Consider the following 17,712-nt stretch of genomic DNA (forward strand, 5'->3'; position numbering starts at 1 on the left):
TTCCCATATAGGACATGGGATTTCATGTTGATTGTCTGCTTAAAATATAATTTTTCTGAACTTTATTTTTCAACTTTTCTACTTAGTACTATCACCTATGAATGTAAAAGGTTCTTTGGACTTGGACATAGATGATTAATGTGGGCAATTCCAGCAGAATAAAAATTTCATAATGTATTGATTTGCTCTGTATTCCCTCTGAAGGAAAAATGTCCCCATAGGAAATAACAGACAGTACATGGTTCTCAATGTGAAGCATAATTCACTAGCAAATACAGGAAAAAAAGTCTCAGAATAAGCACTTTTCAATATGGAGACAGATGGCCACATCACTTGGCAAGCATTCAGCTTTTTTCCCTGACATGTTTAAATAATGTTTATCAAACAATAGACAGGGATAAAAATCAAGGTAGCCTTAAATTTATCTCAAACAGACTGGCAGGCTGCTGTAGAAGTGTCCTATAAATAACAATAAACAGCTGTTGAACGAAAGTCAATAAGGTGGAAAGAGAGTTTTTCTATTGGACTGTAGAAATACATATATCTATATTTTTTTTTTCTTGTAATGAAATGTTCTGTCCTCTTTCCCAGCCCAGAACTCAACATACTGTTTATATACCTGGCACAGTGTACAATGATTAGAGGCAAAAACCAGATGGCCATATTTTTTCCTTGTCTTGTTTATTTAGGTGACGGATAGATGAGTCCTAACTTTACCTATCAATCTAACTGTAATTATTTATGTTCTACTGTGAATTTTTGCATGCAAATACTCATGCACATACACACACACAGAGAAATAGAAGTAAACTGCCTCTTTCTCTTTCTTCCTTAGGCTTAGAAAGAATTGCAAGAGATTCAGCCTATGAGCAAGAAGGAAAAGTTCAGTTTGTAATTGATGCGGTATATTCCATGGCCTATGCACTACACAACATGCATAAAGATCTCTGTCCTGGATATATTGGTCTATGCCCAAGGATGAGCACAACTGATGGTAAAGAACTACTTAGCTATATCCGGGCAGTAAACTTTAATGGTAAGTTATATGTACTCCCCCCCGCTCCCTTTTCTTCTTTAAATGTTTCAGAAGTGACACGATTTTTTTTCTTATTTATGTAGGATACTTTAAGGCACAGTGGAAAACAGGATTAGACGCAGTTCTCATTTAATCAGAACTGTGAGTTTTTCCACCTGCTTTGAAACCCCAAGTGTATTTCTCGTCTTAACATTAAGCTGCTCCCAAAAGAGGCAGATGTTAAAAATAAGAATCTGTCGATCAAAATATTCCGGTGAAAAGGTGCTATTACAGAAACAAGTTGAGGACTCATGCAGTCCTATTGACAGATTAAAATCCTTTGACAGAGGTTGCTTGTGTGTTTGCAAGAGAATGAACTGAAAAAAATACCCTTTTGAAAATTGCCTTCTTCTGAAATTACTGTTAACAATTTCCTTACAAAAGTGAATAGTGAGGAGTTTGCTTTCAATTTGCATATTTAAATCTCAATTAAAACACTCACTAGCAGTTCTGGCTTCTTTTCCATTTCATTGTTTCTGACTCAGTGATTTAGCGAGCTTTAACACAACTGCAATATATATTTTTAAACAACACTACATAATATTCTGTGCAGCTGGGATCTGCCTGCTGGGGAAATGTAGTTACAGATGCTTATGCTGTTAACAGTAGAGGCCAATAAAGAACAGGATTAATTTATGTATGTGGAATTGAAAAGGGTAGAACATACTTGATTGTGAAATAAAGTTGCTGAAAACCTACATTATTTCATTAAAGTCATAATTATTGTAGACTATATTTATCATTATTTTACAAAGAAATGGAACAATATTCTTTGCTGTGTTTTGGTTGCTTTTTTTTCTCCACTTGGTGGTAATTTACATACTAGACATGCCTTCTAACTATGCAGTGAGAAGCACTGTCTATCACAATTTATTCCAATGACCTCAGCTGCCAGCCTTTTTGAAAAAAAGTACAAGGTCATTTTGAATTTAGCTTCTGAGTGGAAGCTTTTTTTGCTTTAGGTAATATACCAGACCATTTGGTTGATATGAAAGTTGGCTGTAGTTCACAGTTTTTTCTTCCAATGTAATTTTCATGAAAAGGGAATCCCTGTCTCCAGGAATATAAAGATAGAAGTTTAAATACTTCTTTAGTGATTTTAAAGACCTCCTGGAGCAAAATATGTTGCTAGCAAATGGGAAATACTGTTATGATGACAAAGGTAGGCAGCATATTGTAAGGTTTACAGTGATAATTATCTACATTTCTAGTAGATATTCTTCTGGGTATGTGTTGTTAAAGCACAAAGAAAGTGATGTATTTTCATTTGGTAAGCATGGAAGTTTAGCATAGAAAGGTAAGCTGTACATTTTATATGAAACCTTTCTCTCCCTAGATTGTTGTATTTCATCAATACCTGTCATGATTTCTCTGGCTGACTCTTAAGTATTGCAACAAGGGGAGATGAAAGAGTGGGATAAAGCATTCTGGACACTAATGAAAAAATATCTGTTTTTGAACTAGTGATTTACTGAAAGAGGAAAAAAGAAAAAAAGAAAAAAAAAAGAAACATTTCTGTGAGGTTGACTTTCTGTCCCATGGCATACGTTAACTGTTCCCTGTACTATGCTAGTCCACATTATGTACTGGTGTACCAATTTTTGGCATGTGTTATTTGCCCAAATGTTTCCTTTTTTTTCATCTTGCGTTTGGAGGCATAAGCAGAGGACAGTTTTTAAGCCTTTGCCTTTTCCTCTTACTCCCAAATTCCTGTTCCTCAGGACAGCACTGCCGCTATGTCCGACTTGGTTTACAGAAGTGAATATTTACATAGATTGCCAGTCGTCCTGTGCTGGGAGTTGACAGTAGTGTTGTGTGTTGATTTTGACATGCATCATAGGTTCAGTTGTTAATAATGTAGTATATTACAAGTGAAGTGATACATGAACAGAAAACCTGGGCTTTCACAGCCATTCAAGGTAGCATTTTTCTATCCTAACAATCACAGGATCAGAGCATTGCTGAAGTTGGGAGGGACCTCCGGCAATCACCTACTCCAATGTCCCGCTCAGACCGGGATCAGCCAAATCAGGTTACTTAGGACCATTTCCAGCCAGATTTTAAATATATATAAGGATGGAGAACCCTCCAAAATTCTCTCTGAGCAGTGAGTTCCAATATTTGATCGTCTTCACAGTAAAGAAGTTTCTTCTTATGCTTAAACAACTTTTCCTGTGTTTTTTAGAATTAAGCCCCTGCTCTTCAAGGTGATAATAATTTCTAGTATCAAGAAGTAACTGGCATTTTTGAGACAGGCAGTTTTTCTTTTTATTCCATATCAGTTTGCCCACATGATTCTACCCTTATGCATATTAAACCAACTTCTCGCCTCTCTTAACGCAGTATATCCCTCTTAACCGAGGTAGTAATGAGTGGGTGTAAGTCCAATTAATATGCTGTCACATTCAACTTAGTGGGTTTCATCTCACAAAATGGACTTGTATTATGAAGGACATCTCTCTGCTTTATGGAGGGTATTTGCAAGGGTAAGAAAACATAGATATTTGTGTTCATTGGAGTAACTGTTTTGCTTTTGACTGCAAGTAATCTCTTTGAAATGTGTTTATTTTTGTTTACTCTTTTTAGTTTTATTTACAAATTATGAAGAGGATTTGTTCCCCTGAAGGATTCATCTGTGTAATATTCCATGACACCTTCATGACTGAAGGGTGATCATAACCACCAGCACACAGTGTACTGATGTAATTGATACGACATTTGTTTCTGCTTAGATATTCTTTTACCAGTTGTATGATAAATGCAGAAAATCTCACAGTTCAGCATGATTTTAAAGGGGATAGAACTTCTTCATTTGTAATAGGAATGAAGAAATTTATTTGTACATGAGATTTGAGTTACTGCTGAGTGTAGTCTCCTGTTTTACTATTGCCTGTGTTTTTCTTAGGACAGCTAGCAAAGTATGGTGTCTAAAAACAATTGCTCTTCATTTATAATGGGCAGTTTAATAATTAATCTAATTTCATGGGGAAAGAAACTTCTAATGTAACTGGTACAACCTATTGCTGTGTACATCGAAAGAGTTTTTAAACAACAGGAAAATATAAAGCCAGTGTGCTAAGATGCGTCATATTTAGTTCACTGTGTTCTTGATGGTCACTGCTAGTAGACCATAACCAGCCCTTTCTGGCTATTTGATCAAAGAATACTTAGAGATTTCAGAAGTTTCCTGCTCCTAATTTTTTTTTTCCCAGGCAAAAAGTGAATGTTGTCACTTTATGGTGTTCTTATTTTAATAAACGTGCCATATTTGAAAGATTTTCCTTACCAGCTTTTGTATTCAAACAGAATGAGATATTTATGTGAAAGTGGTGTTTCATATTTAAAGTTATGCAAAGCAAATAGTTTTTCTGTTAATTAGGTTTACAAATGGTGATGTCTGCAATATTGTAATTGTGGCAGGATAAGTTCTCCCACCACGTTGCTCTAGTGTTCTCACTCTATTTAACTTCATTATTCTGTCTACAAAATAAGCAGATGTTTTCTAAGGGTTTTTACCCTGGTATGTGCTGAGTGTTTTATGAGAAGTGCTCTGCTGAATTCAACATAAGTGCTCATCATTTAACAGAAACGGGACTTGAATGAACATGCATTTGTGGTGGATGGAGATGTTTCAAAGGTGGTTTTGTTTTGTTTTTCTTTTTGTGAAAAAGATTTATCTTTATACTTCCTTCCTGACAAAGCAAAAAAAGGATGACAACATGGATACAGTGCTATTTCTTGGGTGGGAATAAAGCAGAAAGTGGTAGGACTGATCAATGACTCCCTTTCCATTTGTCCCACTACAAAAGTGAAGATCAGAATTTATAGTTAAATTCCAAAGGTAAAGATCATTGCTTATATTGTACATAAAACATTTCTTATAGAAGAAAGTTCACTCTTTCTATTTATATAGACTTATAGCTAGTATAAGGTAGGTGGTTTTTGCCTACCTTTAGTGATATATTTGTATTTATATTGACATTAACACACTGTAGTAGTTCCAGGGATAAATATTGAGAAAACATCACACATGGACACAATATATTTACAGATATTACAATATAAGTCTTTCGCTTAATCATAAGGGTAAGGGCAGAACTTGACCCATACTCTCATGCATACAAACAGACATTTTATTTGCTTTGATGGGCTACTTATCCTGTGGCTGAGCAGGGATACTTGCTACTTTGATATCTTTTTAGGTAAGCAGGGATAAGCGAGAAGGGAACAGAGAATTGGGGGAAGCACTGACTCCCCTTTGCTGTCAATGCTTAGATAAATGTTGTTGCTTCTGCAGGAGGTCACTGCAACATCAATTCCCCCTCCTAGTGAAGAAGAGACTCAAAATAAAATCTGAGTCTGACTGTGCAACCTTTTCTCTGGTCCTCTCTGGGACAAAGTAAAGCAACTATGTTGCTGGGATTTTGTGACAAGTCTACAATAACACTGGAACAGGTTGCCTGGAAAGGTTGTGGAGTCTCCATCCTTGGAGATATTCAAAACCCGGCTGGACACAGACAACCTGCTTTAGCTGAGCCTGCTCTAAGCAGAGGGGTTGGACTAGGTGATCTCCAGAGGTCCCTTCCCACCTCAGCCATGCTGTGATTCTGTAGCCCTAGCTGGACTTGAAAGAAAGTATGTCACTTACCCTTGCTTTACAATATTAAATGAACATATGTTACCTTTACTCTGTTCTTCTGGAACTAATTTCATAGTCTGAGTAGACTAGTAAGCCTTGCTGTTATTTGGTTTTTAGATATGTTAATTAAATGCCTTTGAGAAAAGTTTAATTTTGGCTGCACAAACAAAAATACACATGCATGCAGCATCAGCCCTAGTTAAGAAGGAAACATGCAAAATCTCATCCGGAAAGGGCAGAATGATGCCAGAGAATGAGAACATAAGAACAGAAACTAGCAGGCAAACTCAAAATAACGTGTCAACACTTGTAAACTAAAAATTAATGATCACTCTACATTGTAATATTTTTTTCTGTGAAAGCAGTACCTATTGAGGACAGTATTTAAAAAAAATGAAGAATGAGGTTTCTCATGGAGAATTTTGAACCCTCCAGAGAACCATTATTGTGGAATCAGCCATTTACAAAATTAATCTTCTCCTGCTATCTTTTGAAGTTGCTAAGACATCAATCTATGCAAAACTCTCATGGCTTGATATTCAGCTCAGACTGTTTTAAGTGTTTTCTTGAAGAAAGTTGACACCTGTCTATTCTTTCACTGAGTACAAAATCTGCATTCTCAAATCATTATTTAACTTTAAAACAGAAGCTTTAAAGTCGTGCCCTTTGAGGCTGATAAGTTTTGATATTTTTTAAGGCATTAAGGACAATAGAACTAAATGTCCCACTCCTAACTCAGATTTTTAAAAATCCAACTCTCAAGTCTACAACTACCAATGGAGAAAAAAAACTTTTTGAAACAGTTGAATTTGGGCACATCTGTGATTTTCAAAGTTATGAGTTCTTATTGTCAGTTCATAATTTAGTGGTTCATACTGTCAGAAAAACTTGGCATCATACGATGCCACTGGTATTCTGATAGGGTTAAAAACATATTTAAGTATAATGGGAGATAATAGCAGATGAGTAGATCGGAGAGGGACAAACAACATTGACAATGAGTTGGGAAGGGCTGAACTCTGCTGATCTTGCTAGGATTCACTGTGGTAGCAACTCTAGTTTCACTAATCTGTACTCTACTGAAGAAATAAAGATACTGCTTTCAGCTGCAGAAGTGGGAGTGGAAGGGGGAATGTCTGCTGCAGTTTTATTAAAATCTGTGATGTTTGTTCTGTTTGTCTGTTATGTCACATGACATAATTCCATGTAATTTTTTTTTTTAATCTTGGTGGTACAGAGGAATGTTTGAAAACATGGCTAAGCTTAAGCTAATATAGACCTGAACTCATAAAATCCCAGAATTCAAAATAGTTCATTCTTTTCATGTACTTTTGTCATGGTTTCAGAGGTGTCTAATTTGGGTTGTGAATGCACTGAGGCTGTGGCAGTCCATTTGTAATAAAGAATCCTGATGTCTATTTTCCCATACCTTTATCTTAAATTAAGAAAGGAGTTACCTCTGTTAATTTATTATTGGAGATGAGCAGGGGATGATTTCAAATAAGTTCTTCTTTAGCATGCTAATTATTTTGAGGGAATTAATCCAGGTGGCTATACAGGAAACTGAAATTGCACATTCTGAATCACTCTTAACAGGTTTAAGTAACGTATGGTTATAATGTAAGCACGCACAGCAAGCAAAGCTTGGAGCTGCTGTGAGTCTTAGGTACCTCATGAATCCATGTGATTAAAATCAGAGATTATGAAAATGCTGGATGTGAAATTAGAAGGTAGAACCTAAAAGTAAGTGCAATTTATAGGTGTGCTCTTGTTTACGTACAGATCTTAAGTACTGATTAATTGAGCAATATATATGCTCCACATACAAAATTCATGATGTAGAACGTGACTGAGGTCAGTTCTCTGTTTTGAGGAACAAGGTCTAATTCATAAGGTATTTTTATAATTATTATGCAAAGGAAGGTGATAAATGATTTACCCTCATTACCCATGAAAATTGATTCACATCTCCTGATAGGTGAGGATATTCAGCTATATTAAAGTACAGTTTTCTAATATGACCAAGTGAAAAACTGAAGCAATAGTGAGGAGTAGTACAAACTAAACCTTGCCATTCTGAGTGAAAAGGTATCTGAGTGCAAAGAAACTGGATCCATATTGCATGTATTTTTTTACCTTTTAGTCAGTGTAAGAAACATCACAGCTGCAGTTCTGCAGTGTTATTAAGCCATTCAGATATCCTTATTACCTTTATTAACAGGAAGAAGGCATGCCACATGTTTTGAGGAAAAGAATACCTTGACAAGCTTCCTAACTTAAATGTTTAAATTTAAAATCTCCTCTTAAATCTATCAAATCAAGTAAGAATGTTTGTACAAGTTATTAATTTTTCCATATGTTGATTAATGACCCTTTTGGTAAGACAACAGTTCTGCAAGCCAGCAGGACAGTCATGAGGGGAAATGAATTGCTTTTTAGTACCTCCGTGACAGAATAATATGAGCCTTTTTCATTTTCCTACAACTTTTACTTACAAAATGAAATAGACACATTAGAGAGAATATCAAGGTTAAAAAACAGCAAGGATTTTATTAAGGGTATTTGGTAGTATAAATACGCCACATTTATAGTTCATTCACATAAAAAGTGATCTAACTGGTAATGGCTGATAAGTGACAAACTCAAAAAATAGAGCCGTTCTTCAGGGACGTCACTGTCAGAGAAATTATCTTGACAAATCTTACATTCTCATATAAAGAGGAAAGTAAGCATTTCTTTATGTTAAAGGGAATGACAGTGCAATCAGGTAGACCTAATACTGTAGGGCAGGAATTACGGTAAGGAGAAAATAAATTTATAATTAACAGACATTGCTGACATCATCAGACAGCACTATCTAGTTTTTCTACTCTAGGGAGATGTTGTGTTCAGCACTAATCAACCACATTCAGATCTATAGGCAAAGGAGTACTGGATTCAAGAGCAAGTTAGACATGTTAGAGCTTGTCACCAGATGTCATTTTAAGCAAAACCCAGGAGAATCCAAGCAAACTAAACAAGTCATCCAAGAGCAAAGGGGTGGGATTCAGTTCATCCCTCACAGGCAAATAGGTTTCCCTCAGTTTCAGCAGCTGGTGAAGTCTGCAGTGAGTGTCTAGTTCTCCATATAGGTGATGGGAGAGGGTGATACCTCTAAAGGCTACCAGAGAGCTAGCCTGTCCGTTAGCATTTAGGCACCATAGCAACTCATCTACTTCTGTATGTTTTTCTGCAAACAGCTATGAGTCAGAGAGATTTTCTCAAAGGCTGGTTAAAGCATTTCTAATAGTATGAAATATTAAATACGTGGAAGATAGTTTACCTTAGAAGCCTCTGTAATTTACTCCAGCAGAGGAAGCATTTGCTGTTATTCCTGAGGATTAAGGTATCCAATCATTTTGGCCACACAGCAGGTTATGTTTTATGCTGAACAGATTGGACCCAAAATGTTGCTCCCCATAGTCTTAGCCAAATCTCTCCCTTGTAAGCCTGAAATAAAAGGGATTTGATGCACAAATTCCTGAGGCATTCCATTTTAAACAGAGAGACTGTTTCTCTCAATTCTCCTGTTTTCTCTATCATCAAAATTGAACATTTGATAATTAAAGGTAAAATAATTTGCAGTAAAGATTATATTTGCAATTCTGTGGATTCTGTGCATAGCACACTTTCAAAGTGATGATGCATTAGTGAGGCTTCTATATTAACGTTTTTCAATTTGTGCCAATTTCTTTAGGTTATTAACTTTTATAATTACATTAGCATTTAATAAAAAAATAGTTTGGAATATAGGAAATACAGAATACTCTTTATTATTAGTTACACTTGGAAGCCTAAACTCTTTTAAGCCAAGTCATAGGAGCCTACATAGCCAGATGGATTTGAAAATGGTGCTTCTCTCTATTACTTACAGCTCTATTAACAAATTATCAGCTTGACTGGTACTCTACTTGAATACAGTTTTATCTGCTGATAGTTGAGCTATTTATGTAAAAGTAAGATTATTAGAGGATACTCAGCTACACTTCAGAATATGAAAATTTGGATGTGTTTTTAACTACTGTATCAAAATTTACGCACCGATCATAGCCTCCTCCTTAGACCCACCAATTACAATGGGTGAGGTTTATTACCCGGTATGATTAACTCTGATGCTGACTTGCCTAAATTTTAGGAGTCTAGCTGGAAGGTAAAAGGGTGTGGTACAACCATTCTATGTTAAGTCAAGGGGAAGAGGTTTATGCCTCTGAACAGTTCCAGAGGGGAATTAGAAATATTTGATACAGCAGTGCTAACTCTGCTTTGAGATGAAGATGGTAGAAACAGTGGAGTTTGGTCCTTCCCCCAAAATGTTCATATTAGTCTGGGATTAGGATGTTCACTAAAGAAATAAAATAATTGACTTCTAAGCCTTTAATCCAAAGGAGACTGAAGCCGTGTCCCAGAAGCAAGCCTTAAACAAGTGTAGGGCATGACTGGGAGGATATTCTTTAGTCTTGTTGCATTTGTGTTTCTGTGCAGCTAAGAATGCAAGACTTCCTAGAAGTCCTATCCGAATGGACTCTCAATATCCTATGTTAGTAGCACTAAGTGGCTATTAATTTATATGAAGTTGTAGTTTTTATTGTATTTTTATTCTAGTGAAAGCAGAATGGAAGCAGCTATAAATGTATGACTCCATATTTCTACCCAGCCAGCACTGAAGCAAGAAATCTTAGTGCAGTACAGGATAAATTTTATGCATTTGTTGGAGTTTTTTCTATTGTGCAGCATACAGAAAGACCTATCATCAACATCTGAATTATTTTTCATTTTTATTCAGATAAAAAATTTTCTGTTTTATAGAAGATGATTTACAAGTTACCCTTTGGGATTAAAGCCATATATCTGTATTAAAGCCATATATCTCTATTATCTCCAAAGGGTTAGAGAAGCTAGAATGATTTTTAAACATTATTTTTTGCTAATAAACAATTATTGTCCAATAAGGAAGCAAAACAAGCCAAACCAAAACCAACCAACTTTGGTTAGAGAAAGAAACTATCAACTTATTAACATAGTTTTAATATAAAGGAGAAAATTCATGTTTGGGCAAAAAAAAGAGTTTTCATGTAATAATGATGGTCGAGTATTCCATCAATCACTTTTATTTTCTTTCAACGAGCAATAAAAGGTTAGATGTTATGCTACCATGAAATGAATAGCTTTCAAGTTTCTTATGACGTCCTTACAATGTGTGAAATATAGCTTGATTAGGTAACACCCTATTTAAAAGAATTTTCACAGAAATGGGAGTGTCTGGTTAAGTCCATTCTTGCAAAAGCCCAAAATTTTACGCAGTTTTTCAAGCAGTAGTTTTGCTATGTCTCTGTTCCTACAGTACTTTTTTGCATTTGCAATTCTAGGTCTATGCTATCTGCATATCTCCTTGTAACTTTTTTCCACATGTTTTAACTTAAAACAAATAAGGATTCAGAGCTGCTAAAGATATTTGTAATTAGAATTTACCAATATAACCAGCAATAAAGAAGTAGAAACTCTGATCTATTCAAGTGTTTAATTAATTTAGGAAAAAATGTTCTTAAAAGATGATTGCAATATATTTTTCATCTTTAATCTGTGACTTGTCCTAAAAGTACAATAACATACAAATATCACAGCAGATAGAAATTAATGCTGGTTATTACTGTCCAGAAATTTCCAGTGCCTGGAAGCATTAAAAAATATTGAGCCAACCTGAATGCTCCAAGATTATGAGTATTGAACTTCTTTGTTAAATTAGCTCACCCTTTTTATTTCACATGCTGAAATGGAACAATGTCATTCAGTTTGCTGAAGTATTTCTTGAAAAGTAGGTAATAAATGTTACCTGTTCATTATTTCATTGAAAAAGGAAAATCCATCAGCTAACCAGGAAAATGCAGAAATATTATGCTTATCAACACTAGGTTTATAAAGTTCCAACTGTACTATAGTCAATAGAAAATTTACTGTTTATTTTAGTGAGTCTGGAATACCGGTGTTCATCAGTCATACTGGAAACCCACTGTAAAAAAGTAGTCACCCTAAGAGTTTTAAAGAATTGCTAAAAAAGTAAGTTAAAGCAAAATCCAGGTGAGTTGACAAGCAAACAGACAGAAGAAAAACATTTGCAATTACAATTACTTATTTTTATTATGAGTATCATCTAGTCACTTTGATGTGGCTTCGAGTTTAGGTGTTGCACTTGCTCTGTATGGGAAGATGGTTCCTAAGAGCTTGGGAAGTGTCATAGTAACATAGCGGTTACCTGACGTGTCTGGGGAATTCAGAAAATCCTGAGTTTACAGACGTGCTCTCTGTCACATATGTTTATCTGCAGGAGTAGAAAAACAGCACAGTAAGAGACAGTCCTTGACATTCACTAAATGAATATTCCCCTGGGAGCTGTATGTTTTTCAGTGGAAAGGCGAGGGAATTTGTGTTTATTCGTGGCAGGTGAAGGTGGCAGTTTGTACAGACTTGGTGGAAAAGAAGCAGCTATATGTCACCCATGCACTGTATCCTGCTGGCTCCTCAGAATTTCTTTTCTTTCAAGGTTTGCCATACGTATACTCATCAAACTCTTTAAAATAGCAAGAAATTCACAATTCTGTATGTTGCATCTTGTGGAGACCTCAATGGTAGTTTGCTTTCCTTTGACTGTAAGGCTAAGCAAACAGATATAATCATGGAAGACATTATTATTGCTCACTCTGAGCTCCAGCTGGATCAACGTTTGATTTTTGTGTTTGGCCCTGCAGCCACTCTAGGACTACCCTGGCTCTGCTTCAATACAGCTTGATCCTGAGTTGAGAGACAAAAATGTATTGGCACTGTTCCCGTGCCACACATAATCACATTTTATAAATATATCCCTAGGTAGCATTAAGTCACAACTCATAATATGGCCAGGTATGGTAGCTGTGTCCCACTTTTTGGAAGTAATTATTATGCATTTTAAAGGAAAGTGAAAACTATGTATGGAACCTGTGTGCAGGATATGCAGCTACAGCGTAGTCAGACTCCTCAGCACACGCCAGACTTTGCGAACTTGAAAGGCTGATTTAGTGCAGTCTCTGCTGTGGTTCTTCCAAGTCCCTATCCAGAGATCTGAAGAGAAAGCCTTGGGATATTAGAGTCCACTGCTTATCATGTTGGAGAAAAACAACTCAAGGTGCTTGGAAATAACCCTTATATTGACATACAGCCACTGTGGGAAGGTTTCTGCTAAGCCAGCTGGCGTTTAAAGGCTCCAGCTCTTGATAGTTACAAATTGTTGTATTGATCCTCCCTTATGCACAGACTAACTGCAGCTCAAACACTGATAATTTTTTTTCTCTGTTTTGCACTTTCACCATTTCTTACCAGCAAGGGATATTGTTCATGCACAAAGTGCTTAGGCAGGATTTCTTGCTTATCTGAGCATAAAACGCACATGGTTTTGTTCTTATTGTAGTAAGTGAGCTGTCCTGAGCCTTGTATGATGAATCAGAAATTTCTGAGGAATGTGTAAAATAAAAAAAAAAGTAATGTTCAAGAAGTTGTTCCCAAATCTAAGAAAGTTGTTAATTTTTAGTTCCAGTTACAGCTGAATGTTGAGGTTGTTCCTTATGTCAGCTGATTTGCCCTAGACCTAATTTGACCTTTTGAAGATTTCTCATGTTTATGTTGTTTGCCTGACACCTGCTGACTCTGGGTTACTGTATTACTAACACAAAAATTACCTACAGATGTTATTTTATTTATTTGTTTGCTTGTGTCTTTGTTTAGGTAGTCCTGGGACAACACTTTAGCTTTTCAAGGCATTTTTAGACAATGTAGATATTTTTTAGCCAGTAAGTTTTATAAGTCCACAAGTGCTGGGCTCTGAATTGTCAGGTCTGCTGAAGTTCATTCTCACAAGGTGTGAAGGGTCAGAGCAAAGATATATGCATTTGCCAGCTACCCTGTAGCAGGCATACCCATCTGCAATATGTGCCTGCAGCCTCTGTTATTATTTAGGGATTGAAATTCTTAATCCTTATACCAATTTGCACAACAAAAGTGAAGGCATACGTGTGAATGTGTTTTAACTACAGTGTTTTAATGAATTATTGCATAGTATGTAGCAGACATAACTGACTGTTATCTCAGTCCACCAAATTTTTGAAATAAAGACATGAACCATTCTCTTTAAATAAGGACTCTGAATCTGTGTTCAAAGGTGATTTAAGCTGACTTATTTTGGTTTGAATAGCAGGACCTTGCCACTCCTGTGGAGACGAGAGGTTGTAACTGCTGAAAAGGAGTAAGGTGAAGAAGGGAAGAGAAAGAAGGTAGAAAATGGCAGCTGAGAAATTCACCTTCTATTTGAGTCATCCGAATACAGGAGGAGATTTTTGTGTGTTCTATATTCATGTATAATCAGATTAAAGATTTCCTAGGAAGATAAGCTGATAATAGACATTGCCTATATTTGCCAAACGGTGAATAACAACAGTGCCACTTGAGAAGTACAGACTTTTTTTCATGTGTGGAGAAGAGGTGGCAATTTGTTTTTAAAGAAGTGGTCCACTAACGCCTATAAATGCATACCTTGTGAGCTCCTTGGCCAGGGTCTAGTACTTTTACCCAGGTGCATACCACGTCATGTGAACAGATGTCTACGAGTCTGTGCAGCTAAGAGGTTATTATGTGCTCCTCATAAAGTGTATTGAAGTCAGGCTTTCCAGCATCAAACACTTTAAAAGCATTTTCCTAATATATGAGGGGGTTTTTTCAGTAGTTCATGGAATAGTGTAGTATATTCTTATTCTGAAGTCATTAAATGCTAAAAAAGACCCGGAAAACCAAAGACCTTATAAAATAGTTGAATTCTTAGACTGGATTGAAATAGTATTACAAAGCATAAATGGCCTTTAAAGAGAAATTTGTTTATCCAATTTATCTTGTGTCACCTGAAAAAAAAAAAAAAACAAACAGGCTTTGTTTTGAAGGATTAATTTTTCTCCTGTCTTATTGTTTAATTTTTTGATTTTGACCTGAATTAAACTAAAATTAATTTCATGAAGAATCAGAATCTCTCCAGGCCCTAAAGCTGCACTGGTGAGTGATGTTCCTATCAGTTCAATCGCTAATGAAAACCAGCAATTAATTGACATTGCTGACAAGGATGTGATTTCATTGAGCAATTGCAAGAAACTCTTTTTGTGGCTCTGGTCCTTGAGTGAAAACCTCTGGGAAATCAGTCCCAGGAATGGAGTCTCTCAGCTTCCAATATTGCTAACCTTCAGGGCAAGCCCATCTGAAATTGGGCAAGGCTCCCTTGTGCCGAGCTAGTGCCATGTCATCAGAGCTGAGAGTTGCCTCCCTCAGCAGCCAGGATCCCCGTGAGTTTGTAGCTGCATTTCTCTTGAATTCTGTCCAGAGAGGACAACTCAGATCAGAGATACAAGCAAAAAAGAGGGGTGCCTCTCCCTCTTGGGTCCGAGCTGCAAGGGGTGTGAAGAAGCAGCTGTGTGACTCACTGGTTGGACTAAGGAATTTCTGAAAATGGGAGTGTAAGTGCTGGTCCTTCAGAAACTTAGAGTTGCAATTCAGTGCCACTTGGACAGTTCTTAGATAACTAAATTCAACTCAGGTGTTGGTCACCAAAACAGGCAGTTGCAATCTTGTCTTTCCTATTGGTCTTTATCCTATAAAAGGTCTTGTTTCGTATGGGTGATTTTCAGATTGTGAAGTCCTTGGACTCTGATAACACAGACCTTGTAAACATAGATATACTGTGGTTAAATGGGAGGTGGTCAAGAAAGGGAGTAATTCTCATGGAGTTCAGTGTCTTCAGAGACTGCATATAGATCTTTTATTGAGGCTCATCTATGAAAAATTAATACAGATCTATTGTTATAAACATTTACCTTTATTTTCTTGGTTTGGTATGTGCATCTGTTACTCCTAACATGTTGTAAAGAGGACTATAAGTATTCTTAGTTTTTCTCCCTAGCTGCTGCTACAATTGCTTCTTTGTCCTCCCTCAGAGGTCCCTCTGCCAGAATCAATAACATCCAGATCAATGGAAGAATATTTCTGAAAATGTAAATCTTTCGTCTTCATGGTCCTGACTTGCTAATGATTTCTAATGGAGTATTTAACAGGAATGAGCACAGACCTTGATATGAATTGCCAGACAGATATGTAACAAGAGGGGTTCTGAGTAGGGAAATGTGGAAGGATAATGAAATCTGGCAATAATAGAAAACTGTGGACAAAGCACTGAGGGTGAGAACAAATGAACATGACTCCCATAGAACAGGGTCACAAGCCAGTGCCTGAACCATATGATTTGTTGCCAGGAAATGGAAAGTAATAATGTTAGGCACAGAAAAACAGAAGGGTTCATAACTTCAGCAGATTGACATGCTACAAATATTGAACAGTAGATAGATTAGAGACAAGGGCTATTTATAATGGTATTTTTTTTCTTTTTTCCCAATGAGAAATAACAGCAAACAATATAGACACGTGATGATGTAGGTGATAAAAGATGCAGTTTTTCCTAGCATTGTAAAAGGTAGTAGCAAAATGCTCTATTACTATGATCTATTTGGTTCGCTGTATTTTGTGTGTCATGCAACTAGATAAAGTGGAAGAGGGGACAAGTATCAAAAATGGAATAATACAGGGACACAGAGACTTTAGCTGTTCATAAAGCCAAACAGTATAGGAATGGAATTCAATTTATTTCACATTAGATATGTACAGTGCAGATGTCTACACATGAACTAGGTGATTACACTACTTTTATAGTGAATGGAGAGAAAGTCACTTACTCGGGCATAGTTCACCTCATCATTTACTTGTATAAAATAAGCGAGATGAATTGTGCTGTAGAGATGCCTCTGCTGACAGCAGAGCAAATCTATAAAACTACATCAGCTTTAGATGTCTATTTCCAAAGGCAGGTGAGATGACTCCAATACTACTCTGATTTTGGGGGGAAAAATGAGCTTGAGGAGAGAAACTAGGAATAAAGTGTTATTATTGTAAATCACCTGAAAGTTTTCTGCCAAATGAAAGAAGAAATGGCAGAAACTTAGAGTAGGTGCAAAAAGCCATATGGTAACACTACTTTGCAGAGAGATATTAATCTAATTACCAGTAACAATAACAGTAACAATAACCATAAATTATTTAATAGTAAAGTTAGACTACTATTTTGTGTCTGCTTTAAAAGCAGTGAAAGGAGAAGTAATCCCTATGGAGTTCTCCCTCATATACACAGAAATTGTATAGACTAATTAAGACACATCCAAATGATAAAACCTCCTTACAGACAAAACTATTAACATTGAAGAAGATAGATAGTTAAAAATGCATCTTGTCAAACAAGATTTTAGATTACACCAATATGACAACACCTTTAAAACTGAAAATAATCTGCAGGTTGCAAAGCTGACAATGGGAAAGGAATAAGGGAAGAAACACAAATAAGGAAAAAGCTCAGGAAAAAGAAAAATAAAATTGGTCTTAAACAGCCTACTGAAACCAGTAGGAAAAATTGGTGGATAGAAACATGTAAATGCAGAATATAACATATTGTATGTCTGTACAACAGTTAGACAAGTAATTCTGACTATAAGTGACAGGGGTTGACAAGGCTGGGGAACTGAACATTAAACAAAAAAAGAATGTGCATGGGAGCAAGCAACAGTACTTACAAGGTTATTTATTATTTGGAACTCAAGCAAACTGGAGACGTTACCTGGGAAAAAGAATCAGATGTGGTAGAAGAGACTTCTATTTAATTCTGGAGACTTTGGGGAGCCAGTGAGATAATGCTTTATTTCAGTTGTCATTTGTCAACACTCTGCTAAGAAAGGGAAGAATTTTGACAATTGTGGCTATAGAAATGAGATGAAGAAAAGAGTTATATAATTCATTGTTCTGTAGAATTCACCCAATCCATCATTATGGCATCTGTCCATCCAGTGTAAAATGA

General features: G+C 36.2%; 1 protein-coding gene across 7 annotated transcripts in view; it reads left to right on the forward strand.

Annotated features, from left to right (window-relative positions):
* The window catches only part of GRM8 (glutamate metabotropic receptor 8), a 358,092-nt gene that overhangs the window by 225,276 nt on the left and 115,104 nt on the right, over window positions 1-17,712 (forward strand). For all 7 annotated transcript variants that reach the window (XR_003923503.2, XR_003923502.2, XR_003923505.2 and 4 more), the window contains one exon: window positions 836-1,036. Coding sequence is in view for 2 of the 7 variants with exons in the window: in XM_030015133.1 (XP_029870993.1) it covers window positions 836-1,036 (201 nt within the window). In the remaining 5 variants the exon portion in view is untranslated. The remainder of the gene's footprint in view (window positions 1-835; window positions 1,037-17,712) is intronic.

Source organism: Aquila chrysaetos, chromosome 5 (assembly GCF_900496995.4).
Source record: "Aquila chrysaetos chrysaetos chromosome 5, bAquChr1.4, whole genome shotgun sequence".
NCBI classification, from domain to species: Eukaryota; Metazoa; Chordata; class Aves; order Accipitriformes; family Accipitridae; genus Aquila; species Aquila chrysaetos.